The sequence below is a fragment of the Pleuronectes platessa genome, chromosome 13, assembly GCF_947347685.1.
Source record: "Pleuronectes platessa chromosome 13, fPlePla1.1, whole genome shotgun sequence".
NCBI lineage: Eukaryota > Metazoa > Chordata > Actinopteri > Pleuronectiformes > Pleuronectidae > Pleuronectes > Pleuronectes platessa.
In genome coordinates this window covers 22,924,172-22,944,358 of record NC_070638.1, presented here as the reverse complement: position 1 = coordinate 22,944,358, position 20,187 = coordinate 22,924,172, and the positions used below count along the sequence as shown (strand labels likewise).

Sequence of the window (20,187 nt, the reverse complement as noted above, 5' to 3'; positions counted from 1 at the left end):
ATTACCACAGACAAATCAAACAACAGATCAATATAATGCTAAAAATGGAGATGACATCTACTAGTTTACATTGTGTTTTTTCTTTCAGATGCAAAACGTGGTAAAAATATTTTAGTTCTCTTTACCGTCAACAGGAAACTGATGAGAGATGTAGCAACATAATGGCTACAATGTTTCCATCAGCTTTGGTTCTTTGATTTCTTGAGGAGACCGTGAACAAACCTTTTCACTAAATTAGAGGATTACCATGTGTAGGTTGTGCGATATTAATGGTTGTTTAGCCTTATGCTGTGTAAATAAAAAACAAAAACTAATTAACATCTTTTTTTGTTGAATAGACTCCAGAATTGGCAAGAGGTCAAACTGGGTCGACACAGACTGGAAAGAATTAAAACGGTTTCATCCCTCTCTTTTTCTTACCAGCATTCACCCCTAATTCTCCTCACTTTCTTTCTGTCTTTTAGGTAAGTTTTAAAGTCTTATTTTTCTCTGTGTGTCTCTCATCAGGTGATTCAAACCATCCGAGCAACAGATCTGGACAACTTTGCGAATGGAAAGTTCTCCTTCTATGTGCCTGCTGAGCAGCCAGTTGGTGGGAATTTTACTTTGAAGGACAATGGAGGTAAGACTTTAGTAAACAGGCAGGTGATTTAACATACAATCTACAGTCAGTTATGAGTAATAACACGTTTTAGCTACAGTACAGTAATACAGTCAGTACTAAGCAACACTTTATATTAAGGTACACTTATTCACCATTAACTAGTTGCTAATTAGGAGCATACTGGGTCTTTATTAGCAAGTGTAAAGCACTAATTGTTTTAATCTGCATAACTCTTAAATAGTGTAACCTTATGTAATAAACACAAACATATGCTAATAATGTCACGTAACTCAACATTAAATCAGGACTGAGTTCAAATAGTTGCATGCCGAAGTGTCTTTGGGCAAGATACTGAACCCCAAAGTGCCCTAGTCATAGATAAAATGCTGCACATAGGTGCACTGTGTGTGTGTGTGTGTGTGTGTGTGTGTGTGTGTGTGTGTGTGTGTGTGTGTGTGTGTGTGTGTGTGTGAATGTTAAAGTGAACTGGAAGCCGTTGCCTCTGGATATGATGCTTAGGATTAAGGCCGAACAGTTTACTCTTGGTTTCATCATACAGAGACTCTCAGTGTCTTGCAGTCCTTCAGCTTGTTTGCAAACTGTCACGGAGGAGAGGCGGCCGCTCTGCCATGCCGCCCATTGTTGGGTTCTTATTCCCCTCACTTACCGAACCCCTTCTCCACTGTTTTGGCAAAGCAGCCAGCTCTATATTCTGTTAAGAATTATGGAAGCCACCGAGGCTTGGTTTTTGCTCTGATACAGATGGTCAGCTGTGAGACCGTGTCTAGACAGATTGTGTGTCTTTCCAATTAATGGAATCTACAACAGTGCGACTCCAACCATGGTGAAACATCTCAAAGGTGATCAAGAGAAATGGAAGCATAGGGTTAGAGTACTTGCGGTATGTGATATTTCAGTTTTTCCTTTTGAATACATTTGCATAAAATTCCATTTCATTATAGGGTATTGAGCACAGATTGATAAAGCGGAAATGCATTTAAATGAATTTGGCACAAGACTGCAAAATAAAGCAATGTGAATCTAAATATTTTCTTAAGCACAAAATAGATTCATCAGGATGACACATGATTTGAATCCAAAGTAATGCACTGTGTGTTGTTGGATATGTTAATAGGACACATTAAGAAGTTTGCCATAACAACTTTCTCTGGTGAAAACAGGTTGTGTTTAGGAGTTTGCTCTTCAGCCCTCTTGTGGTCCAGTACACCCATAGAACACCTACAAACATGTCTGAATCTCAGGAAAGTGTTATCATGGATACAAACACCTTGATTGATCTTCATCACTCTAATCAAACCCCTGAAGTGTGGGATGACAGACCATACAGTCAGATAGCATATCTTCTCAACCAATCTCCCCTGTGCGCTTGTGGGTTTGCTTTTCTGATGTGATTTGTTCGAGGGACTTTCTTCTCTCCACAGTCACCAAAGTACTTGATCAGTGTGAGAACTGTTGGGTTCCTCTGCTATATTTATGGTTTGGACCTTACGATGTAAATGGTTTAACACACCAATAGAGATCAATCTGCTAAATGATGCATTCTGGGTAATTGTAAGTAATGTTGTGGCAAAGATTAAGATTAGTTTGAATAAAAAGCACGATCTCTGTTGTTCTGCTGCTTCAACTTTTGTCCTTAATATGTGTCTGACAATGTTGCAGGAACCTAAATCCAATCTTGTGGATTGCTCTACCGGGTCTACCCTAAGCCCGGTTCACACATGTCCTCTGCAGAATGTCCGCACAATTGGGTCCGGCCTTTTTCGGAGTTTGCCTTTCATGCGTGTCCAAGGATCTAGGAGATGATGGTTCCGAGGCTAAGCCCGGAGCACTTAGACCTAAAGCCATTTTCTTGGGATAATTCGTTTGCACAGAATTACGTTGTACTGAATTGTATAACTACTGCAAACATGACATCCAATGTGAGATTTTATCTTTAATCTTTACCCACTATCAAGGTCGATTGAAATGTCTTCAGAAGTTTCACTCTTAATCAGTAGAATTATAAACCTAATAAGATTCCCTGTAAGGAGTAGTACTGCATAACGACATAGACACATTTGGTTCTGCACACACTAGACGCCAGTCCAGTCAGAGAGAAATAACACAAAGTTGGAACTTAATTTAAAAAGCACTTAACTTAGTGTTAAATAGGGCACATATTTTGCATACAGGACCTTTATTTGTTACATATAACCTTGGATTCATATGTGTTTAATGGAGTTTGGCAGTCGCACATCTCCAGACCACACAATCTGTATCAGTTCGAATTCATTTTAACTTGAAACTTGTTGAACTTAACACAAATCACCTTTTGTGCTCTATTGAGCGATAGTTGTTGCTACAGGCTTAGTTTTGTTTCTAGGCTGCGTTTGTATTAACAGCAGTGAACAGCTGAACAGCTCATTGACATTTCTGACAGTATATTCATATCACATCACAACATCTGCTCTATAAATTACTGAGCTCACCTAAATTGCCCAAATCATGCGAATCAGCAACCCAATTGAGCAGCTAACTCAGCTGGATAATCCCCGTCATTCAGAAGAACCCATTGGAGTGAGTGTTCTTCCCTCTGGCCACACTGTTAGCACCAGTCCCACTTTATGATGCTGTAAAAATAGATTCTGGGCTGTTGAGAAGACCACCCCTAGCTCCGCCTCTGCTCACTTGTACATCGGCTTTCTCACATTTAGCCCATAGAATGTCAGGCGATAATCCAGAGTTTATTGCAAGTCTGAAAGCAACTATAGTCATTGCAGCTCTGGTGTTTCCCACCTGGCTGCACAGCAGATGCTGTGTAGTACACCAGCTCCAGGTAATTTACATAGGGAGCATGAGATTGCCGCATAATGAAGCATGGCTCAGTGTTGCTGCTGCCAAAAAAGAGAAAGCCTGCAGTGTGGGCTGTGTGTGGCTTCCACCTGTACAAACACAGTCTGCTGGCATCATTACCACCGAGTCTCGTCTCTTTGCATTTGGTGGAACACCACCACCACCACCTCCTACTGAGATCTGCTTTAATGTCCAGGAGAAACCCTGCTGCACCGTTGCCTTGGTTACCAAGCAAGTGAAGTTGTCTGTTTATTTCCTCTCCTCATTTAGCTTTGCACTCTATCTGTCTTGAATAAAGAGGTTGGCCTTTAGTTTACAGGAATGTGTATCAGGTTGTATGATGTTGTTTGGCCTTTGGTGTTCTGTCTTTTGGTCTTTACCCTGACCTAGTCTCCCTGTATCCCTTTATCCTTGTCTCACTTTCTCTTCCTCATCTTTTTTTTTCTCTCCAGTCTTTTGAAGTCGCCTGTGTTTGTTGTTTTTGCAGTTGCTTTCTGCATTTGACTTGAATCAGATACACAAATTAGGAGACTGGACAACAATCTAAGTAATGAGAAGCAGTGACAGGTTTCGGACAGGGAAGTTGGTCAGCACTCTGCGAGGCCACCACTGTGGGCAATTTGTTGTTGTTGTGGTTTACTTGTTGTGGGCAATTTGTTGTTGTTGTGGTTTACAATACTGTCACGATGGCTACATTGCAGTTAAAACATTTGTCTGCAGTATTAAAAGATCATTTTAATCCGGCCTCCACCTTTAATTAGGCCTCCTGCAAAATTCCAGTACTGACAGATATGTAATAAGGGGGAAAAAAACACTGAAAGAAATGACGTGTATACCCCTTCCAATACAGCCAATTGTCTTATGCAATGTGATTTATAACCTTCCAAATATTTAAATTTAAGGGAAAGCGTTAAGTGATTTTTAAAATCAGATTTTTCATGGGATATTATACATATCTTTCGTATGATATTACGAGTATATTTGTGGCTTTCTATATTAATTTAGATGTGAGTCTGTTATCCTCAGGCACTGCCAAGGCAACATGGCGGCTGATTGCTTGCCAATGAGGATACTGACACCAACATAATATAAAATATCCATGGTTAAGTTATACATGTCAGGGGGCCACATCCTTCGACTGTTCACTTGAAGACAATGCATCACTGGGGTGTGATAAGGTTGTCTAATATCGCAGGATTCTGTAAGTACTGCAGAAGAATCCGTGCTTCAACTCCCAGTTATAAGAGGATACAAAAGCCGGGTCCTTCTAGGCCGAAGCTATCCTTCGATTCCGTGTATCCTGATCTCTTTGAAAAGAGAACATAGCAGACTCGAACAGTGGCTGAGGTTAAGATGGACCAAACCATCTTACTTTGGTTCAGACTTTTTGTTCTCTGACGTAGACCATGTCATTCAAAGGATGAATTGAGAAACAGCAGACACCTTAAATTGTGTGCTTCTGCTTTTGTTACACCTCAGTTGAGCCTGTGGCCACTGTAGGGAAGTTTTTCTTTGAATAACAGAGGTTGCCCAAAAAATCGGCAGATCCACAAAAGCCCTTTTTTCAATCCAAACGAAACATAAAAATTCTGAGCTTCAGTTATCTTAGTTTCTTCCATCACTGGAACTGTCATTGGTACTTGCTCTCTTGTTTTCTCTGTGTAAAAACTATATTTTGTTTCACATGCTTTCAACTTGTAAATAAAACAATTACGTTTGTCACTGGACAAGTCTCCCAAGTCGACCTCTTATTGAAGTCCTTGTGGCCAAGCTTCCCCTAAACATAAAACCTCTCAACTGTAAAAGTTGTATGGACAGCTGTGTATATCTGCTTACAGCCGTACAGCCAGAGTAGCATGTCATTAATCTGGGGAGCAGAAAGAGCCCAACAACAAACTGGTGAGAATTAAACTTCAGTGGGAAAAAAGGACAAGTCTCCAAAGAGACTGTTTGAAGAAGACACCCCGTATCATTGTGTGAATCAACACAGCAGTCCAGCTGCTGTTTCTCTACAGACTGTTGAAAAGACACAACTTGGGGAAAAAATATGTCTGGTACCAGTGTGCAGCGACACCCTCAGGTCAAAGCTTTGCTGTGGCTAAGGGGTAGAGTGGTCAGTCTCCAGCCAGAACATCCGGCCAGTTGTTCAATTTTGAGCACCCATGCTTGTTGCATAAACTCTGCAGAGCTTATTGATATAATCACTCAAAAGCAACTCCAGTCTGAGAAATTTAATTATTTCAAATCTCAAGATGATTTTCATCACAGCATCTATTTTTCCCCTGACACCAGATCTCATACTGACATCCACAGCTGCCTGTGTGTGTGTCAGTTCTTCACCAAGCAGGCGGGACTGCAATGAGGGGGAAGGATTTTTACCCCAAAAGGCAGCATGAAAGTGAATAGTGCTCACTCTTAGTTCGACTTGAATCTTAGTTGACTGATGATTATTATCTTCGACTTTCCCTTATTTCTTGGCAGATGTTTTAACAGTCACAGATGTGACAGTCAGGATGACGGAGGTGCAGTGGTCAGCACTATTGCCTTACAGCAATATGGGTTTGAGGCATAGTGGGTCAGGAGTTTGCATGTTCTCCTTGTGCATGCATGGGTTTCCTCACGCTGCTGTGACGGTACATGAAAAAAATAAATGAAAATGAGCAAAAGCCCTTCGATCTTGGTTTATCATGGTTTCAAGCTTTTGCATCACCAGCCCATAAAATATATCCTCTAAAGTAAAGCAATCTGAGGGGAGGACAGACCTGTGCCTCGTGTTGTTGCAGAGTTTGATGGCCACTGTGAAACAACTCTTTAATCCTAACTTCATAGCCTGTTATGCTGTTTTACATTATGATGGCAAAGGTAATCAGTTGCTGAAACATGTTTTTAAAGAGTGTAATGTATTAATGAATGATTGAGTCAAATTCCATTTAACTTTTGTGGACCGCACTCTGGGGTTTATCAGGTGGTGCTTCAAGTCACTGTATTTCTGTATAAACCAGATCATGATCTTTCCTTTACCTTAAGCAGCATCTAAACCTACCATACAAAAGTTGAATAATGCCATAGTACAAGGTGTATTTTAGGCTATATCAAGATGAGTTATTTTAGTACGTCATCAGTGAACATTTAGTTATGTATTCACTCATCATTTCGGTTTACATCACATTTTGTTTGTAAGCAAGACTACACTCAAACTACTGGATGGATTAGAGAGGTTCCAGAACAGAAACCTCTGACAAGAAGAAGCTTGTGAACTAAGTGATTAAAACCAAGTCTGCACAGATCGAGATCAGTGACGTTTCACATGTTGCACGTTTCAGGAAATCAGATGCACCGGCCAGGCCTGAGCGGCTCGCCCAAAATGTATATGACTGATGATTGGACAGTGAAGTTTGATTTATTAATAATAAAACATTTCTCATCATTTCAACATTAGAAATCCTAATGGTTGTTTACCAGTTTTATGTGGCACTGGGGTAAATCTGGTTTGCAAGGGGAGTTCAATCCCCCCTAAGATTCCTTGTGGATCACAAGCTGCAATATTAAACTGATCATTTTAAAAATTCCAAAATGTGAACAGCCACAATCTGTGGCTGTTCACAATCTCTCGCACATGCGAGTAAGGTGCATTACTGAACAAAGAGGCCATCTTAGGTCTATATGGCATTTCATTGACCCAGGTGCTAAGTGGCTTAATATATCTAAAAACTGTAAAAAGACAAGAAGCTAATTCTCTGTTCAAGCAAAAGACGAGTTACACCATCCTCCTTGTACCCTTCTTCTTCTTCACATTATCTCCGTGGGCACACGTGTGCTGTTAATTTATCGGACTATAATGTATGGAGCCCCGTTCGATTCTTTCCCTCCTTCCCTCTGCCCTCCTTCACGGTCACCTCTGGAACTTAATGAAGCCAAATTAAAGATCTAGTTGTTCTCACTTAAAGGTTCTTCTCTCACGAATGGCAGACATCAGAGTGGATAAAAAAATCTATAGAAATGTGTCACAACAGAGGTAATTGCAAGCTGGCCGCTGATACAATCTACAGCCATGGTCTATTTGAAGCAGGCAGGATCCCCAGCCAGCCATTACTTGAGAGTTGGTGGTATTTAGGAAAGCTGTTGGGTCGCGGTTGAATGAGGTTTGTAATGTTCTGGACTTCAAGCTCAACAGCTGACATTGGATGAAAAACTGAGACAAGCAGCTCTTATCTAGTTGTTATGGTGTGATGTGGGCTTACACCAGCTTTGCTTGTACCTCCGTCACACACACGTCTTACAGTTGGTCGCCTGCTGTTTTTCTTGTGCAGAGAATGGAGTATAAATCAAATTGAATCGAATTACAGAGCTTGTGTTAATAAGCCATATGGATCATTTTGTGGGTTTACTGGGCACTGCTATTATCCTGTCGCTTTATAACCTCATTTTACTTCCAGCGACTTTCTCCGGTTTTTAAGCTCCAACTCTCATTTCCTAAAATGGCCTCCCTCCTTTCCTCTTTCCCTCCTTTCACTCATTTTCTAATTTGCCTCTTTCACACACACACTCACACACTACTCTCCCCCTTACTCCTCCCTCAGTTTCTCCCTCTCTTGACTCTCCCTCCATCTGTCATTTGAACATATTTCCTCCTCCCCCTCTCTCCAGGGCTGTTGCAGTTGTTTCCCGTCATCACACTTGTGCTTCGTGTATCACCACTCTCTCCTCCTCTCCCCACCACCTCTCAGTCGGGAGAGAGGATCGATGCTGCTGTTGAGAGAGCGCACCTCTGCTCCACCTTCTACCAATTATATGTTGTTTACTAATTCAGTTTTTGTCCTTTAATCTTCTCCTGTGTGTCAGCGCAGCCTCCTCTCCGACCTCCCACACCCCTTGTTGCATTGTACACTAACAGCATGGTCAACACAGAGGGATACAGCTTGCATCTTGTTCTATGTTCTGATCATATGTCGACAAGTTATCACAACAATAAAGGTTCAAAATGGACATCGAGCTTTTCTGAAAACATTTATTTTACTTTAGAACAACATTTTCGGATTGTTATACCCCAGCTTTTTTACCATTTACAGAGACACAGGGGGCTGTTATCTGAGCAATTTATAGTAAAAGGAACAGATGATCTTTTTTGAACAGTATATGGATGATTACAAAGAAAATGTCTGAAAATAAGTGGGAATTCAAGAGAGAGAAGCCATGTGAGAGCATCAAGTGATGTACGGGGCCCTGAGGACCCCAGTTATTACACCTCATGAAAAGTATCCTCTATCTCATTAATAAACAACTAGAGACCCACAACACACCTACTGGTTTTAGGAAGTATTGTTGAAAAGGAGGTCTTTCAGCCCTATATAAATACAAGCAACAGTTTCTTTAATTCAGTTATTTTCATGTGACAGTGGAATATTGCAGTATGGGACATCAAATGCAATTGTTTGATAATCTAACAAGATGACAGGCAGTTTTATGGTTTCAATAAGTGCGTTGTTGATGAGTAACACGGTTCAATTGTTTTAGTAAATACATTTTACAAGACTGTTATAGCGTGGACCTTTACCGGTGTAACTGGACTACCTTTAAAATGTTAATGTAAATGTTATGTAAAAACACAATCCTGGTAATGACACTGAAGTCTGTTTGTCTGTGGCTCATATATATCAAGAACAGTTAGTTCTATTGGTTATAATTCAGGGTTGTTAGGCCCTAAGGAAGTGCAGTGTTGAATTTCTGTGAAATTTAGTCACGTTCAATATTAATGAACCTTTCAGATAAACAGGTGACCAGCATTCTGCAGAAACAACAGCCGGGGTAGGGTTATAAACACAAGTCATCAAAGTTTAACAATATAATTCCATCCTTCTGTTTCTGATTAAAATCCAGTGAATTGGAGACAGCTTGTCCAATTGAGGACAAAAGTCAAGTCCTTTGATAAATTAAGATGCCTACGTGTATCTGTGTTTGTGTGTGTGTGTGTGTGTGTGTGTGTGTGTGTCTGTGTCTGTGTGTCTGTGTGTGTCTGTGTGTGTCTGTGCGCGTGTGTGGGTGTTCACCCAGAGGCTCCATGCAAGTCAACAGGACACACTATGTAAATTAAGATATAAAGATGTGCAGAGTCCAGCGGGCACTGCCGGAATACATTACAAATTCCCAACACAAATATACACATGCCCCTGTCTGCTAGCTGACGTGCTTCATCATAGCTGGGCGCTCCCCAGGGCAGTTGGGTTGTACAATGCTTTGTAAGATACACTCTTAATACATATTCAACAGTTGTGTATCTTCTCTCAAGCACAGCCTCAATTTATTCATTGTCATGATGACCAGCATCGCTGCGTTGAATGTCAAGTGGAACCGCCCTGCAGACATTTAGAATGACATGAACAGACATATGTATATATACATACCAGTACATACATATATACTTTATATGTTCGGTTGTTTATGACTCATAATAAAAATTCTCAATAAATCCTGACTCAAAAGTTTAGATAAAGGGGAGGTAGGGGGATCAACATTTACAAAAAATATAATAAGATGTTTAAATGGGATTGGACGAAAGGTGTCCAGTCATTTACTGTATAAATCTTGGACACTTCCTTGGTTTTCCGTCAGATGCTCTGCCACACTTGTTTCTAGAGCGTTCTCTGTTGCTACAGTTGCTGCCCTCTTCAGCGCTGACAAATGTGCTGTTTGAAACATTGCATCTCTATCATGTTCAAGCCGAGTATCTTCTGTTTACACCGCTGAATACATGGAACATGAGTGATTTCAATGAGTTTTAGCCCTATATATATATATATATGGCATCACAAAGGGCTCATTCCAGGCTAGGTCACAGTTATGGATTTGGACTTTAAAATAACGTCAGTTACTTCATCTTTGGCCTGGGCTGTGTCTAATGCACCATGACTCCACATATTGAGGAACTGCGTGAAACACTTCAAAGAGATTGAAGTACATGAGCATCAGTACGCAACTGAACATGAGCCGAAACACACATGAAGCCGTGGTTAGGAGGTCTAGGCACATCCCACATAATTCATCATTTATTCAACTTTGTATTGTAAAACAGACAGGCAAGGGATTCTGACACCAGGAGGACGAAACTGCACCAAACTGTAAGAATAAACTTCACTTAAGAACACTAGATTCAGATGCAGCCCAAATAATTGACTTTGGTTCAGCATGACTGGTGTAAAACCTGGCCAAACCTGAGAATGGGTTTGTTTACCCTGATACAAAATGAGAAGAGGACCTCCAGTGACAAGAGATGTGACGGAAGAGGAATCTTCTTTGGCTAAAAATAAATAAAATTGCATTAAAAGTTCATAATTTCTAATGGCTACTGATAATAAGCACCTTTGTACTTAGGAATTTTGATGAATGCTGTATTTCTTCAATTGTATGTCTGAAATACCCCATTTTAATCATTAAAGTCAATTATGTGCCCTGCTCCTACTGTGCTCTACAGAATCATGTGGAGTGGTCCATGATTATGGTGCCTATTTTTACTGAGCTTTCTGACACCTAACACCTTGTATAATGTACTTGCCTAAAGTACCGTTCTTTTTTAATCCAACTTTCTCCCACCTCTCTCATATCATTCAACCTCTCTTCTATCATTATCTTATCTTTCTTTCTTCATCCATCTCAACATCATCTTTCATACACCTTCTTTCCTTGCCCGCCTGCCTGCTACAGACAACACTGCCAGTATAGTTTCTCGTCGACGTGAAGGTTTCAGCCAGGACAGAGACCGGGAGTTCTTCAGCCTGTTGGTGGTGGTGGCTGATGGCGGCGAGCCTCCTCTAAGCAGCACCACTACACTCTCCCTCAGGGTGTGTGTTTGTCAGGGGAACACCAGGGGTCGCAACAGCCACAACATCTGTCAGGCCCAGGCCTTCCTGTCCTCAGCTGGTCTCAGCACAGGAGCCTTTGTTGCCATACTGCTGTGTATCGTCATATTATTAGGTAAGTTAGTGGTTGCATATGTCAAGTATCGCATGCCTCATTCACAACATGGCCAATGGATTCCAGTTCCAATAGCACAACATTAGTCCTTTAGCACACAGAGATGTTTGGTGGTTCCATCTACTTGTATCCAGCACACAGATTTGCTGCACTGTTCTGAGGGTGAATACAATTTGTCCAATAACTGACTATAAAGAAAAGTTATGGCAGAATGATAACAAATTAAGATCAACAGATACGCTACAGAGTGAAGCTTTCTTTTCTATATTTAAACCAAACACCTCTTATGCTATCTCTGCATTCGATATAAATGGCCTTTCTCCAAAAAAACACAGATTTCCCTTTGATAGCTCGACCCCTGATCAATGGCTGCTGTGAGTGGTTTGGGTCTGGTGGTCATAAGCATAGATATACATATAAAGGCTAGATGTCTCGGCCAACTGCGTTGAACGTCATGGCGGCCATCTTGCCACAGTCAGCTCGCTCACCCATAACATTGTGTTGTAGTTGTAAGTACTTTTTAAATAACCCTAACTTGCTACATTTTCAACCGATATTTAAACGGTTTGGTTTGTTATAAACGTCAGAGATGTAGTTATGACACTGTATACTTATAAATAATTATGTTATTTTCTAAAAAATAGAATAATGTTCTATATAGGTACAAGATTTCCCTTTACAAATATACATCAAGAATTATTTTATTTTATTTTATTTAAAAAGTTCATGTTCCGCTACCAACACAATGTTATGGGTGGCCGCCATGTGTGCACGTTCGACTCCGTTGGCAGGCAACGCGGACGAGACATCTAGCATTTATATATATATCTATGGTCATAGGTTCAAGTTGTCTGTTTCTAATGTTGATCCAGTTTCTGGTCCAGGGTCCTCGCTCTTTCACTGATGTCCCTTATAGCTCTCATGTGTGAGGTTGACTTCATGCATCTCCGTGGGGTTCCTGTCTTGAGAGTGTGAGAGATCTTGACGTGTTGAAGTGCAGGCTTCTTGTTAGTTGAGGATTTGTCAGAAGTTCAGTCCATCTACCAAAGGGAACCCCACTAGGATGATTCTGATTTTTGGTTTTATTTTTACCTGCATCTTTTCAAGTCTTAAACTGGTGTGATATTCTCATCATTCATTCCCCAGTTGGCTTGGAATGCGCCACAGATATGCTGTGCTACCATCCTCCTCTCTTTGATAAGATTTAGTCATTCTCACCACTTTTCTTTTAGTTATAAGTTAAATGTTTATAATTAAAGCTTCAATTATATTATTATTATTCAATTATAGTCCCTGTCAGTAGGCCTTCCTTCATCTTCCAACATAATCAACCACTTGGCAGTGAAGTGACTTTTTTGTTTTTGTTATACACAATGTATACAATGAAACACTTCCAAAAGTACTGGTGGAAACTGTATTTCCCACTCTCCATTTCATGATTAAAACATATTACCTCGTGTACCATACATACTTGGCACTTACATCTCAAGAGGAAGTAGAACACTGTGGAAAATAGAACTATGAATTAGTTGCTTGGAATAGAAAGGAAACAACCCCAGACACTGGTGATATTGATAACGGAGCATGAGATGGGGGCTTCTCATGCTTCTGATCTGTGGCAAAGAAATGCCTCCTTCCATTGCTGAATAATCAGTGATCCCATGGGCGGATGCTTCTCCAGCCAACCTATATCCCAGTATTGCCAGCTTCTGATAAAGCGCAAAGCTGCAGCAAGTGAAGCAGCTTAAAGAAGCATGCAACTATAGGCGCTGATATATGTTTTTGCCTGTGGATGCTCAACAGTTGAATGCCCCACTCCAATGACGGAGATAACCCTTCAGCAGAAACCATAGCCTACAAAATGCGATGCTATATGCATTTTAAAAAGTTATCAAATTTACACATTTCAGCACAATAGGACATTACAGGGGGGCCGACAAACACACATACAAAACGTTTACGGCTTGGGGATCAAGGTTTGAATATGGTTTAACTAACACCGCGAAAATGAATCGATGACCACTCGATCTGCTTCACAGTTCAGTTTTACATTCACCTATTTACACACACATTGCGCACTCTAGGTGCACCACAAATACAACACCCCAGTCACCATAGATCAAAACAGAAGGTGCTGGAAGTCACTAAATCAGGATGTAATTTACAGCACAATGGACAGCTCCACTCATTTTTTGATCACCACCAAACCTTTAATAAAACAGATGTTATCGAAGTCTAGACTTTAACTAATGACACACACCATGAAGTACACGGAAATAACAAATGCCGCAAAGTAAAAAGACTCACATGAACACAAATCATAGGCCAAGTGATGGAAACCATTCTGACACCACTGTGGCTCTCCGCTCTTATAATACAGTTAAAATCAACACAGTAAAAGGGTATGGGCGACAAGCCAAACCACAATAACAACATAACGGTAGGCTATATTCTACAAGCCAAACAAGTTATGTAATAACATACACGCAATGAAATCATACAAGTAGAAAGTAAAAATTGTCAATTAACCTTGGTTGAGCGGTAGAGCATTAGTCTTCCAACCAGAAGGTCAGTGGTTCGATCCCAGTCTTCCCCATTTACATGCCGAAGTGTCCTTGGGCAAGATGCTGAACCCTGAATGGCCCCTTATAGAATTTTTTTTTTTTGCGAAAGAGTGTGTGAGTTGGTGATTGGAACTCTCAAGTACTTTGAGTAGTCTTCAAGACTAGAAAAGCTCCATGGTCTACTCGGTCTGAGAAGGATGTGGCCCCTGACTTTGGAATTCAGTTGAGAAATTGAGATGGTGCAGAGGTGAAGGTGGTAGAATAATCACAGTGCTGAAATGACGGCTGAAGAGAGATATTCTCATGAGTGATTGAATAAACCTCTTATGTTGCTTCATGTCATTTTTGTTTAAGACCCAAAGAGGAATTATTATTTTTTATTTTACTAAACAGAGTCAAAATCAGACTCAGTGATTTTGTTGAAATACTTAATTTTACCTTTTAGCCACATTCATTGTTCTTTTTTGTAGTCATCAATCTTTTCATGTTAAAAATGGAGCTGTTCTTGTTCTCTTCTACATTTTTGTCACTAAACATGAAAGCTTATTCTCGCTCGCTACACAGCCTGGTCGAGACACTTGTAAACTTGGTGAACACTTTGTAAACTATGAGACATTCCCTTAAAAAGATCTACTAAAAAGAAATGAAGCACTTGGTTTATCAAGTATTATGAAGTGCGTCTTAATCCTCTAATATTTTTGCATTAATTTGTATTACCGTGTTATTGAATGTCCCTCGTTTTCTATTGTATTCTCTGTATGTTAACTTTTCCTTTTATCCTTTCTTTTTCCCTTTCCCTTTTCCCCAGCCATAGTGATTATGTTCACACAGCTACGAAATAAAAAGGCGAGCAAAGAACCCTTGATTCTGTCTGAAGAAGACATCAGAGAAAACGTGGTGACCTACGACGACGAAGGAGGCGGGGAGGAGGACACTGAGGCCTTTGACATTGCTGCCCTTCGAAATCCCAAAGTCTCTGAGTCTCACAGGTTGTTCCACGCCTACCTCGGCCAAAGACCAAGCCTATGCAGAGAGGATGAAGAGTTCGAGGATGATGAGGAGGGGTCTGTGGTGGTGAGGAGGAGGAGAGCTCAGCAGGTAGATTATGGGAACTACAGCCCGGAGTCAGAACCTGCCTGGTTCATCATTGACTGCATTCCTCGAGAGCTCAGCCAATCAGCTCCTTCGCTTCTACTGGATGGTCACGACATAATTCAGCAGATCCTCCAGCAAAAGGTGACGGAGGCGGACTCGTACACGCGCGGCCCACCGTACGATTCACTTCAGACATACGCCTATGAAGGGCTTGGCTCCTTGGCCGGGTCAGTCAGCTCTTTGGGCCTGACAGCGGGTGTGCCCGAACTAAACTATGCGGACTTTGAGGACTGGAACCTAGAGAGGGAAACACTGGAGCAAGTAGCGGGAGATAATCTGGCTTCAGGCCAAGCTAACACAGAATCCTGAAGAAATCATCCAAAAGTTCCTTTTTTTACTTTTGGCCAGATTATTACTTGTGCCATTTAAAGTGCGAGGATACAAAATTACTGCTGCAAAAGTCTGGCAATCAGGAACTGTGGTGTTGTGTTTAATCTGTGGATAAGCCATTTCGATCCAACAGCAGAGAAGAACACACTGGCTGAGGGGAAACTGGGATAATACTCTTGCTTGAGTGCTGCCATGAGGGACAGAATGCTAAACGGCAGAAGACAAGTGTTTTAAAATGAAAAGTCTATTTGCATACACTTTTCTCCCTCTGCTCTGCTTGTTAGGTGAGTGAGTGTGAAAAGTACAGCTAGTCCTAAACCCAAAGGACTCTGCTCTTTATCTTAGCTGTTGCTGACACTCCAGTCATTTAAAGCACGGTGACCCAGGGTGTGAGTTCTACGTCACCAGTCTGAAAATTAAGTTTTATTGATTTGTTTTGAGAATTATTAAAACAATCATGAGGCTGGCTGGGATAATGTGATATCTGTAAACAAAGAGAAAGCTGGTGGTCTTACAGACAAGTGCACTCAAAGTAAGTTACAGACCCTACCCCTAATAATTGTTTTATTTTATTTATTATTATTAACTAATTCTTAAAAGTCAAATTTAATTAGAATTTCAGTTCTTCCAATATGTTTACCTGCACATAGTGTGAATAGGACCCTGAAACATCAGCTTCCTGGGCAATGCTAATTAGCTAATCCACATTTCAGTTTCATGATCATGATCAAACTTAACCCATCCGAAGCTTTCATAAATGCTAAATGTTAAATGTTTTCCCCAATTTTAAGAAGACATGTTATGCTTATATTCAGGTTCATAATACAAATTTTGGTTGTATTTTGTAATACTTCACATGTTCTCATGTTCAGAAAAACAGGAAATAAATATTGGAAAAGCAAAATATGTCTAGAGGACTTTGAAGGCATCAATCTCTGAATTACCCTCGTTATAAAATCTTTCTGTTTTTAACTGGTTTTGATCCTTCAATTCATCCACTGGCTGATTATCACCCTGGCAACATGTAACCCACATGGATACCAGACCCATGTATGTCATTTAGAGGGAGTTTACCGAGCCCCACCACAAGGTGGCGCGTTAGCCCTGCATTCATGGTCACGACCACAGAGCGCGTGCTCGTCCTGAGCCACACCCGAGACGTTGACCGTGAGTGCCACTCGTTGAGTGAGCTGACGAACCTGGGAGAGAGCTTTGTGTGTAGAGAGAGAGAGAGCGGAGCTGCTTCAGCCGTGTAAGCCTCTGTTGGACTCCGATGTTTTTTTGCTAGATCAGATATTGATCAGTATTCTGAACCTTTGGTGGTTCAGTGGCGAGCCAGGCGATTGACAGCAGACGGAGATCGGGATCCACTCCGAAGACCAAAGACATCTACTCACTTTCCTTTGATACAGATAAGAACGTTCACCATAAAACCTACCCGGGTAGTAGAACGTACACAGGGTTAAAACCCCATCTTCTGATATAGAAGAAAGGACACTTTTCTTTGAACTTTATTTTATTTTTTATTTTATTGAAAGAGCTCTATTTTTGTTTGTTCCTAATTCACTGCACTGCAAAATAAGAATTGTTGGCAAGGCAATAAATGATCACTGTTCAACTTCCAGTAAGAGTCCAGCTTTCTGAACCTAGGGGAATGTGGGTTGCTTTCTTCCATCAGGGTTAAAGGCGCTACATAAAACTTGGCGAACCAGCCAGGAGTTGGTTTAAATCCTTTGAACGTGAGGTTGAGCAGTGTGACAATTTATTGTATTTTCTGTGAACAGTGACGCCATTTAACTTGCATAAGACTGTGGTGAAAATACAAACATGGATACAGTGATATCGGAAAATGTTAAAGTGCCTAATTCACTGCTTGTAAGTGGTGTAACAGGTAATGATGTAGATAATGAAGTATTTGACTACTTGGGACAGTATGGTAAGATTGAAAGGGTAATCAAAGTTACGAGCAGTCAAGCTAAGTTCCAACACACAGCTATAGTGGAATACAGTTCAGGTGGAGCTATTGGGTATCTTAAAGAGGCTTTACCTGTTGATAGACCCTCCAGTAATCCGAACATTGTCCACCACATTGAGCTCTTGTCTGAGCTGTACACAGCCGACAGAGGTTCCACCTTAACTCAGACTTACCTAAGTGAACTGAAGGATGTTGCTCAGCTAAGCGGAGCAGATTTTGAAAGGGTTTTGCTAGATGAACTAGCTAGGATTCAAGAATCCACCAAACCTAAGACAACTGAACCAGATGCACCAACAATTAATAAGGAATCTCAACACACTAGCCCTGCACACATAGTGGATGCAACTCCTATCAGCCTGGGTGACAATCAGACTCACCCCCAGGAACGTAACTCACCACCACTCGAGATAGGTGCAGCGGTGTCATCCCCTCCTAGGAACCCGACCCAGTACTTACCTTCTGAACATTTCTCCACTCCAGAGATACAAAAAGTAGTGGTTGAGCATGTCATCAAGACCAGTGATTTTCCTCTCCTTTGCAGCGATTGCAGACAGTCTTGAGCAAGGTCATCAAGAGAGGTGGTTTGACTGCTAGTGATTCAGATCGTCAGCTGCTTAAGCAGTTTTGTAGAGGCTGCTGGAATAATGGTCTACTTACCAGTCTTCAGCTTGAACAGATGAAGAATAACCCACCTCCCTTTTCAGAGTTACTCCTTTGGGTGCGTTCTGAGGAGGACAGACAAGCTGCTAAATCCATCAGGATGAAGCAGCATTTTGGAGCAAACAGAACAAAGGTCCAGTCAAACACACTTTCAGTGGAAGACTATGCCACTGATGATGAAGTAGCAACAGCTGCCCCCTATGATCCGCAAAAACTTGAAAAACAAATGGCGAAGCTACAAGCCCAAATAGCTTCTTTGAAAGCATCTTTAAGCTCAAGCCAAGCGTCTGCTAAGCCAGGTCAGAAACAGAAGGCTAAGCCCAAAGCCCCTGTTGAAGAGCATCTTTCGCTATCTCCAGAACCAAAATTTATCAACAAGAAGCCCCGCCCATGGTACTGCTTCAGGTGCGGCGAGGATGGCCATATCGCGCCTTCCTTTAACAATGAGGCAAATCCTGAGTTGGTTGAAAAGAAGCGCAGAGAGCTAAAGAAAAAACAAGAAGTCTGGGAACAGAATTTAAACTGAATGCAGTTCCTGTCGGGGGACTACCAGGAACTGGAGCTGGAAATCACAGTCCCAATCTAAAATCTACAACAAAAGCATCCATTCGATCCCACAAAGCAGAGCCCCAAGCTAAACTTCCTCGAGGGCTCGTAGGACAGAAATGTATAGCAGATGTTAGTGTATCAGGGGTTGAAACTAGGTGTCTCCTTGATTCAGGGTCCCAGGTGACCACAGTAACTGCTTCTTTTTCCAAAACTCACCTGTCAGAGCATCCCATCCAGCCCTTCCAAGCCCTGAATGTTGAAGGTGCTAACGGTCAAAATGTTCCCTATTTAGGCTATGTACCCATCACTCTCAAGTTCCCAAAAGAGTTGGTTGATGCTGAGCCTGAAGTTTCGACATTAGCCCTAGTGGTACCGGACCGCCATAGTAATTGTGACTTACCTGAACTCATTGGCACGAATGCACTCGACATTTTATATGCAGAGCATTGTATTGATAAAAACCCAAATGACTTGTCCTCTGTGTATGGGTATAGACAGATCATTTGTGTACTCAAGCTTAGAAACAAGGTTAACTCTACAGGGGAAATAGGGTTAGCAACTTTAAAGGGCAAGGTGCAGCAGGTCATACCTGCTCAAACGAGATTCTGTCTAGAAGGGTATGTGAAGATTGACACCCCCAGTGACTGTGCTATAGTGGAGCAGCCTCAATCCTCTGCCTTACCTGGTGGGCTGTTTGTGGAGTGCTGCCTTGTCACTCTGCCCAGACACCGTCCTCACAAATTACCAGTGTGGGTGAGAAATGAGAATGAGCATGATGTCACACTTCCTTCCAACTGTGTCATTGCTGAGCTTCACACTCCCAAAGAGATCTATGACAACTTACCTGATTCAGACAAATCCGATAACACTGTGACATGTTGTGCTGGCATTTCCAAACCAGCCAAAGGACCAGACCAGTCAGGCTTCACCATTGACTTTGGTGACTCGCCCCTTTCAAAAGAGTGGAAAGACAGAGTGACAAGTAGTTTGCATGAGTATCATGATGTTTTTGCCTGCAATGAGACTGATTTTGGGCATGCGACCAGAATGAAACACCATATAAATCTGAAAGACGACGCACCATTTAAACAAAGGCCCCGACCAATCCACCCAAACGACTACGAAGCTGTGCGGGAGCATTTGAAAACACTGTTAGACGCAGGGGTGATTCGCGAGTCAGAGTCCCCTTACGCTTCCCCAATTGTAGTAGTTCATAAAAAAAATGGAGAGGTCCGTCTTTGCATTGATTATCGCAAATTGAATTTGCTGACAATCAGAGACGCATACGCACTGCCCAATCTTGAGGAAGCTTTTTCAGTTCTTGCCGGATCCAGATGGTTTTCAGTAATGGATCTAAAATCCGGATATTACCAAATAGAGATGGAGGAATGTGATAAGCCCAAGACCGCTTTTGTGTGCCCATTGGGGTTTTACAAATTCAATCGCATGCCCCAAGGCATTACAAATGCCCCCAGTACTTTCCAACGACTGATGGAGAGGGTCATGGGAAGCATCAATTTGAAGGAAGT

The 20,187-nt window shown here is 41.5% G+C and overlaps 1 protein-coding gene across 1 annotated transcript in view; it reads left to right on the top strand.

Moving 5' to 3' along the window:
* LOC128454895 (cadherin-18) overlaps positions 1–16,473 on the top strand; it is a 153,209-nt gene extending 136,736 nt beyond the window's left edge. The window contains exons 10-12 of the mRNA XM_053438488.1: positions 508–622; positions 11,156–11,425; positions 14,798–16,473. Of these exons, the coding sequence (XP_053294463.1) occupies positions 508–622; positions 11,156–11,425; positions 14,798–15,453 (1,041 nt within the window). The 3' untranslated portion in view covers positions 15,454–16,473. The remainder of the gene's footprint in view (positions 1–507; positions 623–11,155; positions 11,426–14,797) is intronic.
* The last annotated feature ends 3,714 nt before the right edge of the window (positions 16,474–20,187 follow it).